Here is a 20964-nt window from a genome sequence, read left to right on the forward strand (position 1 = left end):
CCCCCGCGTCTAGCGCTGCACGGTCAGGAGTTATCCACTCCTACGACACCGACCGCCACACGGCGAGAAGCCCGGGAAAGACGCGCCACACTCCATGTGATAGTTCCACTTGTCTTTTTGGTTAGTTCTGCTACCCGAGTTCATGTCCCCACTAGAGGAAGCGTATCCACCTCACATTAGACAGAAGAGCCTCGATTCACCGCGGAGGCTGACGGAGGGGAACTCTAGCAACTGAGCACCTCGGCCTCAGCACAGGCCGGCTCCAGCCTACCCGCGGCCGGCGCGGCACCTCAGCAACACCCCCTCCCCCGGAAGTTTGTGCGTCTCCAGTTGTAAGGTCTGGGAGTCACCTTGACCCTCCCGGAGCGGTGGGGAAAGTTAGCCCTGGGCCTGAGGGGGCGTGAGTGAAACCAGAGAGCACTTTCGCGAGTCAATTACGCCGTCACGTTTTTCTGGTTTCAGGGTAGCTGAAGACCTAGAGAGTTTAAGGGTGGGTAGAGCAGGTGGCAGGACTCCGCCCACCACCACGCTTCCCCTCCTTCAGCTCGCACGCTTCACTCCCTTCGTGAGGTCCCCGCCTCTCAGGCGCGCGCGAAGAGTTGTCGCGTGGTGCATCCTGGGAATTGTAGTCCCCACGCGGGGAGTCGCCTCCGGAGACACGAATCTGGCCTACATACCCCACAGTGCCTTGCGGCGCAGGCCGCTCCCGGATGTATGCCTGGCGCCGGAAGAGAAGACGGCCCCCCTCTCTCGGCCCGGCCATCTTGTGGGAAGAGCTGAAGCAGGCGCTCTTGGCTCGGCGCGGCCCGCTGCAATCCGTGGAGGAACGCGCCGCCGAGCCACCATCATGCCAGGGCACTTACAGGAAGGCTTCGGCTGCGTGGTCACCAACCGATTCGACCAGTTATTTGACGACGAATCGGACCCCTTCGAGGTGTTGAAGGCAGCGGAGAACAAGAAAAAAGAAGCCGGCGGGGGCGGCGTTGGGGGCCCTGGGGCCAAGAGCGCAGCTCAGGCCGCGGCGCAGACCAACTCCAACGCGGCAGGCAAGCAGCTGCGCAAGGAGTCCCAGAAAGACCGCAAGAACCCCCTGCCCCCCAGCGTTGGCGTGGTTGACAAGAAAGAGGAGACGCAGCCGCCCGTGGCGCTTAAGAAAGAAGGTAAAGCAGGGGCAGAATGTGGGGGAGATTGGGATGGAGGGAAGGAGCTAGGGGGCTGCCGGCTGCCACTTGTTTCTGGAGCTCCGAGGGTCCGCGGGAGACTTTGCCGCCGAATTCCTCACGTTTCTTCACGCGACCAAAGCCAGGTCCTGCAAAGGTGCCGGGAGCGTGGTAGCCCCAAGTTCAAGCCACCGCCGGCTAGGTTCCCGGAGCCACCACCTTCCCGCCTCGGCTTGTGAGCAGAGGAGCGTGGTCGCAGATGAGCTGCTCCTCGAGCGCGCTCGAGGTCCTGGGAGGCTGTTGCCTTCCCGCCTGATTCCTTGGCGGGCGAGCGCGTGGACTGAGGTGCGGGGAAGCCGGCGGCTCACTGAAGCTTTCCGTAGTTACGGAGGAGCTTGGGGTCCACCGCTGCTTACTGCCAGAACTGCTCCTTTGAGATGCTGTTGTTTCAGGCTCCTGTCCTGCCATCTTGTCCCACGACGGAGCGGAGTACCCCCACTGAAAAGCAGGGGGGCGTTCCAGGCCTTCAGACGTGTGGAATAAGCTGCTGGTTGGGGTGCTGCATGTGTTTTATTGTTTCCCCTCTCCCTCTCAACTGTTAGGAGCCTTCTCATAACTTGCTGGGGTGAGTTGAGCTGTCGGGAGATGGAGGAGTTTGCCACACGCGGTTAAGCAGAAGCGGGAATTACGAATGAAGACCGGTGATTGCAGGACATCCCGAGGAACGTCCTCGAGTCGCGATCCTCTCTTTCGACTCCCCAGACTGAATCTTTCACTTGGTGTGGTCTGGGCCTCGTGGGTGAAGTCAGTGCAGAGGCTGTCACAGCGTTAATCGCAGCAAAGCTCTTTAGAGTCTGCAGCTTTTTCTTCCACCCCACATGTGCGTGAAGCATGGTCGGTTTCAGTGGCGGTTAACAGTTGTTTCCAGGGCACTGAGTTTCATAGGATTGTCTTCATTTTTGCACTCTCATTACCGGTTCGTTACGGATGAAAAAGAGCAAACAGTTTGGGGGTAAGAACATGCGTTATTAGTGGCAAGCAGGTGTCAGACTTCAGCTCTGAATCTTTAAAGTTGTATTATGTTGAAAGTTGAAATTACCCCTTCTTACCATGTGCTTTGAAAGTTGTTTCTCATTAGCTTTAGTTGAATTCTGTAACATTCAACTAATTTTCAAAATCAAAAGTTTACTCGTGGTAGGATTTGTTTCAGGAATTTTTTTTTTTTTTTTTGAGGACTTTTGTGAGGCTTGTAATGAACCTCGGTCCTAGGTGGTGAGTAAAGGAAAATAATTAATTCTTGAGGTAAAATTGTAGGTTGGGGCAAACAGTTGGGAGTGTTAGAAAGCATGTACGTCACGTAGGCCAAGTATCTCTTCAGCTAGTTAAGCTTTATGGGATTCTAGCACAATTAAATAAATCATTTAGTTCCTGTGTTCAGAAACGCTGAAATTATGCTTAAGCTCACCTCAAGAAAGTACATGAAAAAGTTGAGTCCGAATAAATCTAAAATTTACCATGTAGATGTGTTCACTCATTTTGAATGCTCAAAGCATGAAGTATGGTTTAAATGCCTGAGTTTTGATCATGGCCCATCTATGAAATAAGTTCTTACCTGAAAAGTAATGTTTTTATAAGTTGCAAATGTGGGAAATGATTTCATGAAGTTAGAACCGGGACTTAAAGTTCACCATTCAGTAAATCCATGGGAAAACTATTCCGTGTTAGCAATCGGCATTTTTCTCTTTTTTTTTTTTTTTTTTTTTTTTTTAAATTCATTTACTTAATTTTTTCTTCCCCCAGCCCCTTGCAGGTAGCAATCAGCATTCTTCTTAGGTCAGTATTTCAGAGCATTCTTAATAAGTTGCATAAAATACAAGCATATAAATATAGGAAACATGTTGAATGGAAAATAACTGGTTTTGAGATTCTACCGTTTGGTTCACTGGGAATAAATCTAAGCAAAATCCCTGCATAAGAGTAGGAAGGTTAACTGTGTGTTCTGTGATTTTGGTAACACATTGTGACACAATGCTTAACATACTTTAGACAGATATTTAATGTTTTATTAATTAAATTTGTAGCTACTCTTCTCCATTTGAAGAACTTGAGAATTGACAGCAGAATGTCATTGAGAGTGTAGACCAGAGATTTTCTTAAACAGAATGTATGCTTCGAATCTAGTGCAGTTAGTGAGCTTGCACGTTGTATATAAGTATATCAAAATAAGCATGCAGTTTTAAATATCAATCTTTCATTTAGGTGAGCTTAATAAGTGTTAATTTTAAGATTCTATAAGCCCAATATTGGATATTGGGTGGGGACACCAACTATTGTTCACTTGGGTGTGTTTGGCTTGGATATTATTGCAAAGACTGGCTCCATAGCTCCACCCAGCACACTTTTTTTTTTTACTGAAGACATTTATTTAAATACCTTGGTGTAAGGTCTAACATTTGTAGTCTTTCTTGAGGGTTTGCATGGAATGAACTTCAAAATTCTATTGAAGAGGTTGATAGTTACTGTTTGGTTCCAGTAACACGCAATTGGACAGTTGAGTGTGTCCTGATGGTGTTCTACTTTCTTAGAAAGAACCAAAGTAAAGCAGCTTAAAGTCTTGTAAAACCAGTTCCTTGGCTGCTTTATGATTTTGTCAGAAATTGGGAATTACAGCATACCGGCAATCTTACAGTCATTAATTTAACCATCAATCTATTGATCCTTAAGGCCACCAATAATTTAATAACATTGGTTGCCTTTGTGGGGTTTCAGATATTAGAGGAAAAAAGCAGTTAAGGGGGGAAATAAATGCTTCAGCTATCACTTAGTGTCACAAGTTTCTTATTTTCTACATATTGCTTAAAAGGGGTCTTATGTGTGTGTATTTGGTTTTTAAACATTCTTTGAAAATAAAGATAGTTGTTACGGCACATTTTTTAGAGGACTCTCCATACATAATAAGTAACTTTCCTAACTTGGAAGTACTTAGGGTTGTGATAGTGTGTCCAAACATATACACTTTATATGCTATACATTTTAAAACTATTTAATGGGGAAGATGGCCCTTTTTGTGTGCCTATAGTTAACAGTACTGTAAAAGATGACGCCTTTTCTGGTTAAATGGCTGTTTTAAACTGAGATGATGTTCTCTATTAATGCTAAATGCCATATTTCCCTTTTAGATTTGTATTTTATAGAATTATTAGTCTTAATTGCATTTTTGTTCAGATTAGGTAAAATAATATTAGGGCCTTCACTTTTGTGAGGGGCCATATCTAGTGAGAGTGTTGATTTGCTTTGTTGTTTATGAATGGCTGCTCGTATTTTCTTTGGCATTTTAAAACCCGAAGTGTATTGCTTACCTAAGATTTTTTAAATTTAAAACTTTATTAAGAGACTGCTGATATCTTGGAAAGTGATGGGAAAAATGGCTGCCCAAATGACTTCCAAGTCAATTATAGAAAATTCTTTTCGGGAGAGAATAACTTGGCAAACTGAATAGAAGTTTAAAACAAGTTTATTGTCTTTATTTTATTTATGTATTTAGTCAGTGGTATGGATTGGAAGGTTTATTGTCTTTTAAGTGGCAATTTCGCTAAGGTACTTCGTTAACATTAGAGATGCCCAGTGTTAGCTTTTTTCCAACAGGAAGTGATAGTGGATTGGAAGAGAAGCGGATTTTGACAGTCCAGGCCTAAACTTTTTGTATTGCAAAAATAATTTGCTTATGCGGGTTATCTATCGTTTTAGGAATAAGACGAGTTGGAAGAAGGCCTGATCAACAACTTCAGAGTGAAGGGAAAATAATTGATAGAAGACCAGAAAGGCGACCACCTCGTGAACGAAGATTTGAAAAGCCACTTGAAGAAAAGGGTGAAGGGGGCGAATTTTCAGTTGATAGGTAAGTTGTTTTTTTTTTTTTTTTTTTTTTTTGGTTTTTGAGCCAGGGTCTTGGTCTGTTGCCTAGGCTGGAGTGCAGTAGTACAAGCTCAGCTCACTACAGCCTCTGTTTCCTGGCCCCAAGCTATCTTCCCATGTCAGCCTTCTCCTCAGTAGCTCAGACTACAGGGTAACGCCACCACATAGCTTAATTTCTAAAAATTTTTTTGGAGAGCTGAGGTGTCACTATATTGCATGGGTTAGTCTTGAGCTCCTGTGCTCAAGCTATCTTCCTGTAGTATTGGGGGCATGAGCCAAAAATGTCCTCATCTTTTGCTATAGAGTCACATATTAATGTTAAGCTATAAATTGGGCATAATTGCCAGATAGCAGCCTGTCTAGTTGTGTCCACTAGTTTTTCACAGAAACATCTGAATGTGTGCATTGTCAAACTTAGGTCTCTGATAATGGAAACACTTCAGTTGAATTGATGACCAGTTTCTTTTTCTTGCTGTCTCCAAATACAGAGTTAAAAGGAAAACACTGTTAAAGGAAAATATTGTTCGTTTATTGTTTATAGCAAAATAAATTACTACTTTTGCAGGTTAGATGTGTTTAATTTTTAAGTGTATTGGTAAATAGTGATGGACTGGATTATAATGTGCAACGAATAACAGCGAAAAGTATATGCACTAGTAGTAATGTTTTAGAATGCTAAAATAGTTTTTTTTGTTCTGGGAGGCTTTCTCCTTGTGGCTTCCTTTATGTTTAGATACAGGCTATTTTGAATTTTCTGAAGCACGTGTATTTAACTGTTGGTTTATGAGCCGGTAAATATGTTGTGTATTTTTGATCTTTTGAATGGATTTCCCTTATTTCTTACGGAAACTATTGAAGTATAATTTATTTATTTGTATTACAGACCGATTATTGACCGACCTATTCGAGGTCGTGGTGGTCTTGGAAGAGGTCGAGGGGGCCGTGGACGTGGAATGGGCCGAGGAGATGGATTTGATTCTCGTGGCAAACGTGAATTTGATAGGCATAGTGGAAGTGATAGATCGTAAGTCTTACTGGTTTTTATTTTACTTTAATATTTTAATCTATTTGTTTAATAAACAAACTTTGAATTTCTAGAATGAAAGAGTATTATGTTAACTCAGTTTTGTTAGTTCTTTTTCACATTACAGTGGCCTGAAGCACGAGGACAAACGTGGAGGTAGCGGATCTCACAACTGGGGAACTGTCAAAGACGAATTAACGTTGGTATTCTGATTTTTTAAAACAAAGCTAACTTTAATAAAATTCTGTACCTAACTAAAGGTTAATCCATACCTGTGTTAAATTTTACTTATCTCTGAGATAAGAGTGAATGCTCTCTTCTGAGAGCTATTATATTACAAGATAATGTCTTATGGGATGGGTTTGGGTTGTAGTGCATTGAATGACCAGTTTTTCTATACTTTAATATATTTGTTACTCATTTTTTTGATATGTGTTTGTAGCTTTTCTTGAAACCCACAATAAGGTTATTTGGGTATTTTGATTTTCTTAGTGTCCTTAGTAGTTCCTATTTTAGCTTCCGACTTTGTTATCATTACATAATTTGATAAGCTAGTAAAGCCTTGTTTTAGAAATAACTGCCTTGTTCTGTTACCTTTTTTTCCCCAACTAGAATAACCAGTTTATGTTCTGTTACTTTTTAAGTATGAAGTATATGAATTAACCGGTAGTTTATATTGTTTCCTCTTAGAGGTCTACTGGGGAGTATATTTAGTAGGAAAGGAGTTAGAGAATGTGAGGGCTTATGGTATTTTTGTATGAAGAACTCTTCCACTACATGTAAATGGACCTAGATGCCTTTCTTTTTCTTTTCTTTCCTTAGAGAGTCTCCCAAATACATTCAGAAACAAATATCTTATAATTACAGTGACTTGGATCAATCAAATGTGACTGAGGAAACACCTGAAGGTGAAGAACATCATCCAGTGGCAGACACTGAAAATAAGTAAGTGGTTTTGCGTGTGATAGTAATGACCCAGAATTGAAAGCACTTATCCAGTAAGATAACACATAGATTTAATGTTGTTATTGATGGCTTTTTGTTTTTGAGAAGAGAGATTGTACTCTCATACCTAAAAGAGTATTTAAAAGAAAAATGAAAAGAAAAAAAAAGTATTTAAAAGAACATTATTTTTTTGGGGTGGTAAATAAAGACAAGGTCTCATTATATTGCCCAGGTCTCCAATTCCTGGGCCTCAAACATGTTCCTCCTGCCTTGGCCTCCCAGAGTGCTGGGATTACAGGATGAGCCATTGCACACAGCCCTTAAAGAGTACTTTGCGTGTATATATTTGACTCTAATGCTTTGAAAAATAGAATAATTTAATGTGGTTCTTTCTGTTTGGTTAGTCATTTTACCATTGTCATATAAGTGTGCAAATTTTACTTTGAGCCAGCTAAAACTAGCGACCGGGCGCGGTGGCTCACGCCTGTAATCCCAGCACTTTGGGAGGCCGAGGCGGGTGGATCACCTGAGGTCAGGAGTTCAAGACCAGTCTGACCAATATGGTGAAACCCCGTCTCTAAAAATATAAAAAAATATTAAAAAAAAAAAAAACAACTAGAAAATGTGGCCATTTTAAGCTTAGTTTTATCTTGAAGTTTTTTCCATCATAGAATTTGGAATATAGAATTACTGGCCTGTTTTTAAATGTATGAAGAGAGCAAAAATCGGAGTATGTTATTCACTAGCATTTTTTTTTTTTCTTTTTTTGAGACAAGGTCTCATTCTGTTGCCCAGGCTGGAGTGCCGTGGAATGATCTTGGCTCACTGTACCCTCCGCCTCCTGGGCTCAAGTGATCCTCCCACCTCAGCCTCCTGAGTAGCTGGGACTACAGGTGTGTGCCACCAGGCCCCGGCTAATTTTCGTAATTTTAGTAGAGACAGGGTTTCACCATTTTCCCAGGCTGGTCTTTACTCCTGGGCTCAGGCAAGATGCCCACCTTGGCCTCCCAAAGTGCAGGGATTACAGGTGAGAGCCACTGAGCCCGGCCCTTCACTAGCTTGTAAAATTATGTTTGTTTGTTTTTTTAAAGACAGAGTCTCATTGTAGCCCAGGCTGAAGTGTAGTGGCATGATCTCAGCTCACTGCAGCCTCCGCCTCCTAGGTTCAAGCAATTCTCCTGCCTCCGCCTCCCAAGTAGCTGGGGTTACAGGCATGCACCACGCCCATCTAATTTTTTGTATTTTTAGTTGAGACAGGCTTTCACCTTGTTGGCCATGACGGTCTCCAACATCCTAACCTCAGGTGATCCGTCTGCCTTGGCCTCCCAAAGTGCTGGGATTGTGAGTGTGAGCCACCGAGCCTAAAATTATGTTTATTTTGCCAGTCATTAGTTATAGTATCGTGGTTTAAAGTCTTGGATTACAGATTATATAGGGCAGTGATTCCTAACCAGAAGCATGTTCAAGTTAGTTGAGGGGTGGTGGGCAGATGCTTTCTAAACTTTTTCTTTTCTTCAGGAAGAATTGCTCTTATGGTGAAACACTGTTAATGATGGAAGTATCATTCCATGGATTTGTTGGAATAAAAAAAAATGATATGCTATTGGAGGGAGTAAATAAAAGTACATGTTGGGTGTTGGGTGATGTTTTGAACTTGGTGATAAAAATTTATGCAAACTATATAATGGAGTCATAATTTTGCATGATAATGAAATTTTGATTGGTGACTTAACAAATGAACCCTATGCAACATTAAGTTTCTCACAGTGGTCAACGCAACTTTTTTGTCGTTTTTTTCTTCTTTGAGACATAGTCTCTTTCTGTCACCTATGCTAGAGTGCAGTGGCATGATTTCGACTCACTGCAGTCTTTGCCTCGGGGGTTCAGATGATTCTCCTGCCTCAGCCTCCTGAATACCTGGGATTAGAGGCATGCACCACCATGCCCAGCTAATTTTTGTATTTTTGGTAGAGACACGGTTTCAGTATGTTGGCCAGGCTGGTCTTGAACTTCTGGTCTCAAGTGGTCCTCCTGTCTTGGCCTCCCAAAATGCTGGGATTATAGGCGTGAGCCACCACATCTAACCATGACTCTTTGTTTAATAGAGCCCATGTTCAAATCATGCAGAGTGATCTGCAAAGATAATAACTGTTTACCAAAGGGTAATAATGTATTGATAGGATATTGGTAGCAGATCCTTAGCTCAGTGCCCAGTAATGAAATTGAGGGTGTTTGGTTTAAAAAAAAATAGTTATCCATCACATTAGAACTGTCTCTAATCATACTCCAGAGTAGGAGAGAATCTGGGCGTAGCATATGGAGGTATATATTTAAGAAACACAACATTGGCTGACTTTGATTAACTAGCGTATATATAGCTTCCAGAGCTTCTGTTTGATTTTCATTTAATCCTTGCAATAATTCCTGAAAGGTAGGTGTCATGCCTCCATGATATAAAGGGTATGATAAGTTCTGTTCCTATCTGTGTCATAACATATGAGTAACCAGGACTTTTTTAATATTTTTAGACTTCTCATCTGTAAAATGATTAGGTGGAGTTAGTGCCCAAGATCCTGTCAGTTCAATGTAAACTTGCTATAGGAAGTTTTGTTTTGTTTTGTTTTGTTTTTCTTTGCAGCATAGATGTAGCTGGTGGAAGTTTTAAGATAGGATTTGTCAAACAGTAAGGGGCAGCATCCAGGGAGATATTTGAGCTCTAATGCTAACTGAATCACCTGCTATCTTTGGAAAGAAGCAGTGCTCCCCAAATAGCAAATGATTTGTTTGGTGACAATTGCAAATTGAGATTTTACTAAAATAATGGATTCCTAGGCCTGTACATTGTTTCTCTAAAAAGGAAAGGATTATATTCAATAGTTACGATCTGAGAATTATATTTGGAAATACATGGTTTAGTATTAAACCAGTGTGTGTTTGTGGATAGTCCTGTAAGTAGTGAATCCATGGCTTCCAACCTTTCCAGGTTGATTTGAAAATTGGAGTATATGGATTTTAGGATTTGTAGACACATAGCTATTGTTTTGATTTGCTTTAAGTGCTAGCAGAACAGTTCTTTTGTATTCCAAAATTTGAATCCTGGTTGCTAACACATCCCAGAGGATTACCTTAAGATAACCTAGAGGATGTTTGGATTTTTTTTCTATGCATCTAGATAGTGCATAGAGAACAAGAGAATGTTATTAAGAGTTACATGTTATGGGAATTATGGAAATTGAAAATGTGGTTTAGGAGTAGATAGACAGGATTTTTCCTAAGAGGGTAGTTGTTAAACCAGATAGTGAGAAATGTGTGTTTTAGAGTTAGTAAAGCCAGTTCTAGACTGTATGACTGGTAAATGATCATTTAAGAGTTTATGAGGATGAATTCCATATTCCTTACTTGTCTATACTTTAATCAGCAAATACTGAATTCCTGGTCTCCAGCAAGTTGCTTATTTACACAGTAAACTAGGATACCTTCATCCTTGGATAATCTTTCTCTAGAATATTACAGAGTTAACTTTCTTAATTAAAATCATAAGTTATAAATACTTTTATGTAAGTTATACCAGCTCTTTACCAGGTATAAAACTTGAAAACCTTTCCACAGGGAGAACGAAGTTGAAGAGGTAAAAGAGGAGGGTCCAAAAGAGATGACTTTGGATGAGTGGAAGGCTATTCAAAATAAGGACCGGGCAAAAGTAGAATTTAATATCCGAAAACCAAATGAAGGTGCAGATGGGCAGTGGAAGAAGGGATTTGTTCTTCATAAATCAAAGAGTGAAGAGGTAAAATTAAGTTTTGTCATGTTTGAAAATGTTCACTTGTGAGGTGAATTGTATTTACAATTTTTGTTTTAAAATTTCACATTGATAATTTGTCTTTAAAAAAAAAAAAGCTTTACATAGAATCATGTGGGGCAGATAATTTGCTTTACAAGGAAAATAAACTATTATCACATGTTCTAAGAAATTTAGTCCTTTGATCAATTCATGATTATGTTTTATGTGGTAGTGTTGCTTTTTTCTCAAAAGCTGTTACTCGTATATTGTGTAATTATTAGTGTTCAAAAATGATAGTTCTTTTGAAAGTTGTGGTTATATTTTTGAAATCTTGCCAAACTGGGGATCATTAAAAGGCTGTGGTATTATGGTGTTAGGTTGAAATGCTGACATTTTTATATAGTTTAAATGTAAGTGACTTCATTTAGTATTCAACTTTTGAAATTGTCTGCCTGTACCATGTATAATGGCCAGGACTCTCAGTAAATGGCAGTATACATCTTGTTAAAGGAATGATGGCTTTAAAAACCAAAGAATATATGAGTTTTACCTAGGAAATGTGGAAACTAGTGAAAATACAGTTGACTTCTTGAACAAAATGGGGGTACTAGGGGCACTGACCCTGCAGATCAATGCACGTTACATTTGACTCCCCCAGAACTTAACTACAAATAACCTACTGTTGACTGAAAGTCTTACCGATAACATAACCAGTTAACATATTGTATGTTATGTATTATATACTGTGTTTTTACAGTAAAGCTATAGAAAATGTTGAGAAAATATATTTACTGTTCATTAAGTGGAACTGGATCATCACAAAGGTGATGATAGGAAGAAGAGGGATTGGTCTTGCTTGTCTCAAGGCTGACAGAGGCAGAATGTTCAAACCCAAGTTCAAGTTCTTTAAGGGTCAGCTGTATTGGAGAAAGTCACATTAATGGCTTTTGATTTGGGAGCTTCCATTTAAGCCTTTGGGTGTGTTCGTAGAGGAATATTTCAGTGCTGCTTCCTGTTAGGGCTTGTTTGAGTTTTTAAAGCCAAACTATATTCTTTCTTCTCCTAAATTTTTTTTCTCTATCAGCTTCCTTTAACCTTTTGAAATTTATGTTTGATTTGTGTCATAAATTGGGCTGTGCCAGAAATCGAGACTGCAAGTTCTGTCATCCTAAGGTAAAGTTAAATGAAAATATTGTGAGGGCAAACCTATTCAAGAAGGTGTTAATAAATTGAGTTATTTTTATTTATTTATTTATTTTTTTTTGAGACAGAGTCTGGCTTTGTCGCTTAGGCTGGAGTGCAGTGCCACCATCTGCAACCTCTGCCTCCTGGGTTCAAACAATTCTTGTGCCTCAGCCTCCCCAGTAGCTGGGATTACAGGTGCTCGCCACCGTGCCTGAGTAATTTTTGTGTGTTTTGTTCTGTTTGAGACATAAATCTTGCTCTGTTGCTCAGCTGGAGAGTAATGGCGTGATCTTGGCTCACTGCAACCTCTGTCTCCCAGGTTCAAGCGATTGTCCTATGTCAGCCTCCTGAGTAGCTGGGACTACAGGTGCATGCCACCACGCCCAGATAAATTTTGTATTTTTAGTAGAGATGGGGTTTCACCAAGTTGGCCAGTCTGGTCTCAAACTCTTGGCCTCAAGTGATCCGCCTGCCTGGGCCTCCCAAAGTGCTGGGATTATAGGCATGTGCCAACATACCAGCCGATAAGCTTAATTTTTTAAACTGAAAAATGGCTATAAGACAAACTTTTGGAAACATTTTTAAATTGCCGTTAAAAAGACTTAAAATTTTTTTGAGGCTTAGGCATGATTTTTAATATTTACTCCATATAAGTAGTAAATGAGGACATTGTCTTTTTTAAGTTGTGTAGGGGGGAAAACGCATTACAACACTTGGTTTTGGCTGGGCTCAGTGGCTCACACCTTTAATCCCAACGCTTTGGGAGGCTGAAGTGGGTGGATCACCTGAGGTCGGGAGTTCGAGGCCAGCCTGACCAACATCCATCTCTACTAAAAATACAAAATTAGCCAGGCTTGGTGGTGCATGTGTGTAATTTCAGCTACTTGGGAGGCTGAGTTGCTTGGAGGCGGAGGTTGTGGTGAGCTGAGATGGCGTCATTATACTCCAGCCTGGGCAACAGAGTGAAACTCTGTCTCCAAAAAAAAAAAAAAGCAATACTTGGTTTTTTTGTTGTTCTTATGTTGTTGTTTGTCAACTGGTATATCTGAGCAAAGCAAATGGAATTCCCAATTTAAGAACCATGAAAGTTCATATTGGAGAGATTGTTTATTTGAACTAACTAGTATACTACTTAGGTTAATATGAAAAATGATTTACCTAGACTTTTTTAGACAATTATTTATAACTTTTTTTGGGTCCTGGCTGGACTTATTCCCAAAATAAAATACGTATAAAATTCTAGTTGTAACTTTCGATGATCTTTGAATACCCTGAAGTCTCTTGATGCATTTTATAGACAGCATGTTAGATAGCTCAATTTTATTTTTTTACACCGAGCTTTTTACAGATAACTATCATACAAGGTAATATATATGAGTTAGAGATTTTTGAAAAATATATAAAATGTGAAATTGGTGATGAATAACTTTGAAATGAGGACATTTTTATGCCTAATTCATTAAGCCACTTTTATAGGTTTGGAGCCTTACAGTTATGTCTCTGTAGTATGCATACTTAAATGTTTCAGTGTTGGCATATATGGCCTTATCATTTGAATAAAGTCTTAAAAGTTTGTTGTCTGTAACATTTTAAGAGCTCTTTGGCCAGTGCAGTGGCTCACACCTGTAATCCTAGCATTTTGCCGAGGTGGTTGGATTGCCTGAGCTGAGGAGTTTAAGACCAGCCTGGGCAACATGGTGAAACCCCATCTCTACTGAAAATACAAAAAATTAGCTGGGCGCAGTGGCAAGCACCTGTAATCCCAACTCTTCGGGAGGCTCAGGCACCAGAATCACTTGAACCCGGGAGGCGGAGGTTACAGTGAGCTGAGATTGCACCACTGCACTCCAGCCTGGGTGACAGAGGGAGACTCTCTCTCAAAAAAAAAAAAAAGCAAAAGCCCACAATGGAATTCTTTAATTTTCACATATCTTCATCCTCGTGACAAATATGAGGTAGTTAGGGGAAGGAAGAAACTACACATGGAGAAGTGTGTTACCATGTTATTGACAGGGCTCAGAATTTGTGTCTTCTCCTCCTCTTTGTCTCAATACTCTAGAAAAAGGAGGCTGGGCACGGTGGCTTACACCTGTAATCCCAGCACTTTGGGAGGCTGAGGCGAGAAGCTTGTTGAGTTTATAGTTTAAGACCAGTCTGGGCAACATGGCAAAACCCTGTTTCTACAAAAGGAGTGGAAAAATTAGCTGGGTGTGGTTGCATGCAAGTGTGGTCTCAGCTACTTGAGAGGCTGAGGGGAGAGGATCACTTGAGCCCAGGAGGCAGAAGTTGCAGTGAACTGAGATGGCATCACTGCATTCCAAACTGGGTGACAGAGTAAGTCTGCCTCAAAAAAAAAAAATGGGGGGGGGAGTTGTTCTTTTATTGAGTGCAGTAGCATGGTCATAGCTCTCTGCAGCCTCAACCTCCCTGTGCTTAAGCAATTCTAGCTCAGCCTTCTGAGTAGCTGGAACTCATGCCTGTGCCACCAAGGCCAGCTAGTTTTATCATTTTTTTATAGAGAAGGGTCTCACCATGTTAGGTATCACCCAGGCTGTTCTTGACCTCCTGGGCTCAGGCAGTCTTCCTGCCTCTGCCTCCCAGAGTGCTCGGATTACAGATGTGAGCCACCACACCTGACTTTATTTTTTATTGTTATGTGGTTGGTTGGTTTTATTTTTTTTCCTGAATATTTTTGATCTGTGGTTTGTAATGAATTGAAAGCATTGGTTTGAAATAGAAAACATTTAAAAATCAGACAGCATATATAATTGACTTTAATTTACTGGTGTTTTTATGAATTTGTTTTTAAGTTTCTGGGCTCCTCTTAAATTAGTATTAGAACTTTTTGTTGCCTTACAGTGTATTGATGCACGATGGGATGACATTTTAATACTAGTATGAGATGATGTAAGGGGCGAAAACATGGATTAAAACAAATTTATTTGTACTTCAGAGGGTAGTTATTAACAGCTGTAATATTGTAAGTTGAATCTAATGGAGTTGTAATAATACAAGTTCTACTGAAAGAATAAAATGTTTATTATCCCTTAAGAAAAAAGGATTTTTTTTGCGTGTATTTAGGAAAAACCGTAGTTTAAAGTCAAATAAGCAAAGTTTTCAACTAGAAGATTAAAACCCATCCCAAGCGTACAGGAAGACAACAGGCATGGAGCAGTGTAGAATTGTCTGACTTTTTGCCTTTTTCCCCCAGACTGAGTCATGTATCTTATACATAAATAGAAAAGAGAATCTGGATTTCACAAACACGACTTCATGTTTAAGAAGGTTCTAACTGGGTACTGTGGCTCATGCCTGTACTCCCGGCACTTTGAAAGGCCAAGGCCAATGGATCTCTTGAGCCTAGGGGTTTGAGACGAGCCTGAGCAACACTGCAAAAACCTGTCTCCATAAAAAATAAAAAAAAATTAGCCAGACGTCGTGGAATGTGCCTGTAGTCCCAGCTACTTGGGAGGCTGAGGTGGGAGGATCGCTTGAGCCCGGGAGGTGGAGGTTGCAGTGAGGCCAGATCACATGCCACTGCACTCCAGCCTTGGTGACAGAGTGAGATTTTGTCTAAAACAAACAAAAAAAAGGTTCCTGTGACATATTTAACGTTTGCTTCTCTTTGTGCGTAGCTTTCCAGTGTTCCCCTCTTAAAGTGTGTAGTGTTTCACTTGAATTTGTAGCTCTAATTTGTATAGAAAAACTTAATAGTTGTATATTAACAGAAAATGCTTCTAAGAAGTTTGTATGTAATACTGTCTTTACCCAAGTTATAGTTGGAAGAGTGTAGAACAGAAGTTTTCTTTTTAACTTGAGTGTTCTTTTTAACTTCAATGTTAGTACTAGTAATAACCTTACATGTCATCTCTCCAAAGGTCTTCATCAAGGATTCACATTGGCATCCTAAACTGAAGGGCATATTTAAAATGTACTTGTCCAGATTTCACTGCTAAAGATTATGATTCAGTAGGTTTGGGATGGGTTTCAGCTATTTGGGTTGATTGTGATAGCATATATGACTTTAGTTGAGGACTGCTGGTATTACCTGCAATTTTGAGATAAAGGGAAGGAAATTCTTTCTTCAAGATCACTATAGCTGAGTCCTACCTTGTTACCTGTGGAGATGTTTGTTCACAGAAAGTACAGTTTGGATTTTTGGTCGTTTTAGAAGAAAGCTTATTATTTAGAAATTTTGCAACATTGCTTTTCTACTAGTTACTCAGTCGTCTTCACTTATATTTTTAGGCTCATGCTGAAGATTCGGTTATGGACCATCATTTCCGGAAGCCAGCAAATGATATAACGTCTCAGCTAGAGATCAATTTCGGAGACCTTGGCCGCCCAGGACGTGGTGGCAGGGGAGGACGAGGTGGACGTGGGCGTGGTGGGCGCCCAAACCGTGGCAGCAGGACCGACAAGGTAATTTAAGTCCTCCTTTTCCTAAGTAATTTAAGGATCTCTTATAAGTCACTGGCTGGGTCTTTTTGGAAACATAGTAGAAGTAGTAGCCATGTCTTCAGGAAACCACAGATTATATTTTTGCTTAAAGCACTTAAATGCTTTTTTGTATAATGTTAGTAATGTTGTTACCACACTTTTGAGTTCCTGTTAGGTGCCGGTCCTGCTGCTGGGCTAGGCATTTTATGTACTAAATGTCATTTAATTCTTGTTACTGTGATGACATTCTCATTTTCCACATGAGGAAACTGATAGAATGAATCGAGTTAACTCTTGCCCTTTGCTAAGGTTTACCTGAAAACCAGTTGTTCACTTTGATAATTCCTAACTGCTTTTTAGGTCTCCACTTAATAACCATTGTGTTCCTTGTATAACTTCTTTTGTGACACTCATGATTGTTGACACTTTTTCTTTTACTAGACTCTACTGTGAAATCTGGGATTCATTTTTGTCTTATTTTCTATAATCTCTACGATGCCTTGAACAGTGTGTGTCACAAAATAAAGTTCTTAGCTAAATATTTTGATGAATTCCCAAGTAATTGATAGATACGAACTGAGATCTGATGCTTGGAAACAACCATAATGTCCTAAATTGTCAGCACCTGATACACAAATTCGGGGACCCACCTGCTTGATTCAGTCTGTCTTTGTTTGATTATAAGGATAACTTAATAGTATAGATTTTGTGGTCATTACTGCCAGTGTAATGATACTTTGTTTCTACGTCTAAAACCAATCTGCTTTTTTTTTTTTAAGGCAGCTATTAGGTTGATGGGTTTTTTCCATGCCTTTTTTAGTTCTGTGGCTGTAAAAAGCAGTTTGGACTCCTTTTTTCAGACTTAAAACCTTGTTGATTGTTGCTACTTAAATATTAGTTTCTTAGCATGCTTTCACATTGATACCATTCTTACTTAGCAAGTGGAAAAAGTATAAGAATACTGAACAACAGGCCGGGCGTAGTGGCTCATGCCTGTAATCCCAGCACTTTGGGAGGCTGAGGTCGGGGGATCGTGAGGTCAGGAGATTGAGACCATCCTGGCTAACCTGGTGAAATTCTGTCTCTACTAAAAATACAAACATTAGCTAGGCATGGTGCATGCCTGTAGTCCCAGCTACTTGGGAGGCTGAGGCAGGAGAATTGCTCGAACCTTGGAGGCAGAGGTTGCAGTGAGCCGAGATTGCGCCACCGCACCCTAGCCTGGGCTACAGAGCGAGACTCTGTCTCAAAAAGGGAAAAAAAGAGGAATACTGAACAACAGTGTGAATTCACATACATAATTGCATGTGAATCTACTTGTGTGGTTTATTGGAAAAATAAAATAACTGGCTGGGCGCAGTGGCTCATGCCTGTAATCTCAGTACTTTGGGAAGCCTGGGTGAACAGATCACCTGAGGTTGGGAGTTTGAGACCAGCCTGGCCAAAATCGTGAAACCTGTTTCATTAGTCGGGTGTGGTGGTATACCCCTGTAATCCCAGCTACATTAACAGAAAATGTAGGCATGAGAGTCACTGAACTCAGCAGGCAGGCAGGGAGGTTATTACAGTGAGCTGAGATCATGCTACTGCACTCCAGCCTGGGCAACAGATTAAGACTGTCTGCCCAAATTGGAGTGCAGTGATTTGGCCTCAGCTCACTGCAGGCTCTGCCTTCTGGGTTCAAGCAATTATCCTGCTTCAGACTCCTTAGTAGCTGGGATTACAGGCACCTGGCACCATACCCAGCTAATTTTTTGTATTTTTAGTAGAGACGGGGTTTCACCGTGTTGTGCAGGCTGGTCTCGAGCTCCTGCCCTCATGATCTGCCCACCTTGGCCTCCCAAAGCACTAGGATTATAGGTGTGAGCCACTGTGCCCGGCCAACAGTAAGATTTTTTAGAGTTCTGTCTAAATGTAGACACTAGCTAGCAATGTAATTTTGAAGAATTGAGAACTGTGGTTAATTTTGGTTTTTCTTTTTTAGTCAAGTGCTTCTGCTCCTGATGTGGATGACCCAGAGGCATTCCCAGCTCTGGCTTAACTGGATGCCATAAGACAACCGTGGTTCCTTTGTGAACCCTTCTGTTCAAAGCTTTGCATGCTTAAGGATTCCAAACGACTAAGAAATTAAAAAAAAAGAGAGAGACTGTCATTCATACCATTCACACCTAAAGACTGAATTTTATCTGTTTTAAAAATGAACTTCTCTCGCTACACAGAAGTAACAAATATGGTAGTCAGTTTTGTATTTAGAAATGTATTGGTAGCAGGGATGTTTTCATAATTTTCAGAGATTATGCATTCTTCATAAATACTTTTGTATTGCTGCTTGCAAATATGCATTTCCAAACTTGAAATATAGGTGTGAACAGTGTGTACCAGTTTAAAGCTTTCACTTCATTTGTGTTTTTTAATTAAGGATTTAGAAGTTCCCCCAATACAAACTGGTTTTAAATATTGGACATATTGGTTTTAATACCTGCTTTGCATTTTCACACATGGTCAACTGGGACATGTTAAACTTTGATTTGTCAAATTTTATGCTGTGTGGAATACTAACGATATGTATTTTAACTTAGTTTTAATATTTTCGTTTTTGGGGAAAAATCTTTTTTCACTTCTCATGATAGCTGTTATATATATATGCTAAATCTTTATATACAGAAATATCAGTACTTGAACAAATTCAAAGCACATTGGTTTATTAACCCTTGCTCCTTGCATGGTTCATTAGGTTCAAATTATAACTGAACTACATTTCCAACTATTATTTACTTTTTAAATGCGTGGCTTTCCCATTTTAAAATCTAAACTAGACATCTTATTGGTGAAAGTTGTTAAACTACTTATTGTTGGTAGACACATTCTGTCGAGTGAAGTAGTTTTATAGGTATGGGTTTTTCCCCCCCTCCACCAGGGTGGGTGGAATAAGATGATTTGGCCAATGTGTAATAGTTAAACTCTTTTGTAAAATAAGTGTCTGGCCATTTTATATGATTTCTGTGTGTGAAAGGTCCCCAAATCAAAATGGTACATCCATAATCAGCAACCATTTATCTTTCCTTGTTCTAAAACCAAAGGGCACTGGTGGTAGGGTGAGGTGGGGAAGTACTTTAATTTTTGGAATTTGGGAAGCAGACCACTTTACTTTATAAGGTTGGAACAGCAGCATCATCCATGATTTATAAACCAAAATTCTTTAATGTTTCTAAATTTCCTAGATTGCTATTATTTGGTCCTAAGTTGAGTATTTGTTCCACGGAAAGTGGTAATTACCTTTTCCCTCTTCCTCCATTAGAAAATTAGATTAATAATGGATTCCTTTAATGGGAACATCACCACTTATTAAAACATACATGGAGAGAATGATGAATAAAAAAAGTTTTCTAGGATTGTCTTTTATTCTGCCACATTTACTGATAAACAGGGGAGGAATTTTTTTAAAAAGTTGTAAGAATTGTCACTTCATTTTTAGAAATGTTGTACCTGTTTGTGGTAATGTCCAGTTTTTAAAATATTGGACCTCTTCAATCTTAAACATTTCTGTTTAGCTGATTGGTTCTCACTTATACTTCTAAAAGAGAAATGGTACATTACAAGAGTTATTCATTTGGATTAAATTTCTTAATCTCAGTTACCTACTATTCTGACATTTTAGGAAGGAGGTAACTTTTTAATGATGGATAAACTTGTGCTGGTGTTTTGGATCTTATGATGCTGAACATGTTCTGCACTGGTGCTAATGTCTAATATAATTTTATATTTACAAACATACCTGCTACCCAGAGATTAATTTAGTCCATGTGGACTGTTGACCCCTCTTGAGACTGCAACATACGCACTCCTGAATCAGTGTGTTGAGACTTTTCAAGTATCTAACTCATTTCTGAACATGTACCATGTTTATAAACATCTTGATTTCCAGCAACATACTATAGAAAACACCTGCTATTAAAAACACTTCACAACTTCTACTCAGCGTCACCCATTGCTGTCGTGAGAGACAACACAGCAATATCTGGTATGTTGCAAGCTTTCAAGATAGCCTGAACTTAAAAAGTTGGTCCATTAGTTGTATCTGATGGATATAAATTTGCCTCCTAGTTGACTTTGTGTCAAGAGCTAAAACTGTGAACCTAACTTTCTCTTACTGGTGGGTAATAACTGAAAATAAAGATTTATTTTCATGCTCACTTCTTAAAAGTCATAAAAACAATCACATAGGATCCTATTTATCGTCTTGTGTTTCCTGGACACCCCTGTGTGCTTATGTTTAATTTTTAAATTGAATTTTATGTGGGGTTTTTGTTTGCTGAAAACCAGGCTGTTGATCACATTTGGGATGGGTACCTGTCTTAATGACTTAATTGGGAAAGTTGAGTTCTTGTAAAATGCAAAATCCAAGGACCCCTGGGATTTAATCCGGTTGTCACTTTTCAGCAGATCACTTTCTGATAGTTAAGCATACTGAATGCTACTTTTTATTGACAAACTGGCTATAATACTCTGGGGAG

The 20964-nt window shown here is 39.8% G+C and overlaps 1 protein-coding gene across 4 annotated transcripts; it reads left to right on the forward strand.

Annotated features, from left to right (window-relative positions):
• The first annotated feature begins 382 nt into the window (after nucleotides 1–382).
• Nucleotides 383–20666, forward strand: SERBP1 (SERPINE1 mRNA binding protein 1). Of its 4 annotated transcripts, none has more exons than XM_032296637.1 (8): nucleotides 383–1160; nucleotides 4908–5058; nucleotides 5959–6099; nucleotides 6209–6298; nucleotides 6922–7044; nucleotides 10654–10831; nucleotides 16259–16432; nucleotides 18435–20666. In XM_032296637.1, the coding sequence occupies exons 1-8, from the start codon at nucleotides 848–850 to the stop codon at nucleotides 18489–18491; spliced, it is 1227 nt and encodes a 408-aa protein (XP_032152528.1). In that variant the 5' UTR covers nucleotides 383–847; the 3' UTR covers nucleotides 18492–20666. The 4 variants fall into 4 exon arrangements, with proteins under 4 accessions (XP_032152528.1, XP_032152530.1, XP_032152529.1 ...); XM_032296639.1 differs by having other exon boundaries at nucleotides 6967–7044; XM_032296638.1 differs by having other exon boundaries at nucleotides 6227–6298.
• The last annotated feature ends 298 nt before the right edge of the window (nucleotides 20667–20964 follow it).

The sequence above is a fragment of the Sapajus apella genome, unplaced genomic scaffold, assembly GCF_009761245.1.
Source record: "Sapajus apella isolate SASKATOON/1434 unplaced genomic scaffold, GSC_monkey_1.0 scaffold36, whole genome shotgun sequence".
NCBI classification, from domain to species: domain Eukaryota; kingdom Metazoa; phylum Chordata; class Mammalia; order Primates; family Cebidae; genus Sapajus; species Sapajus apella.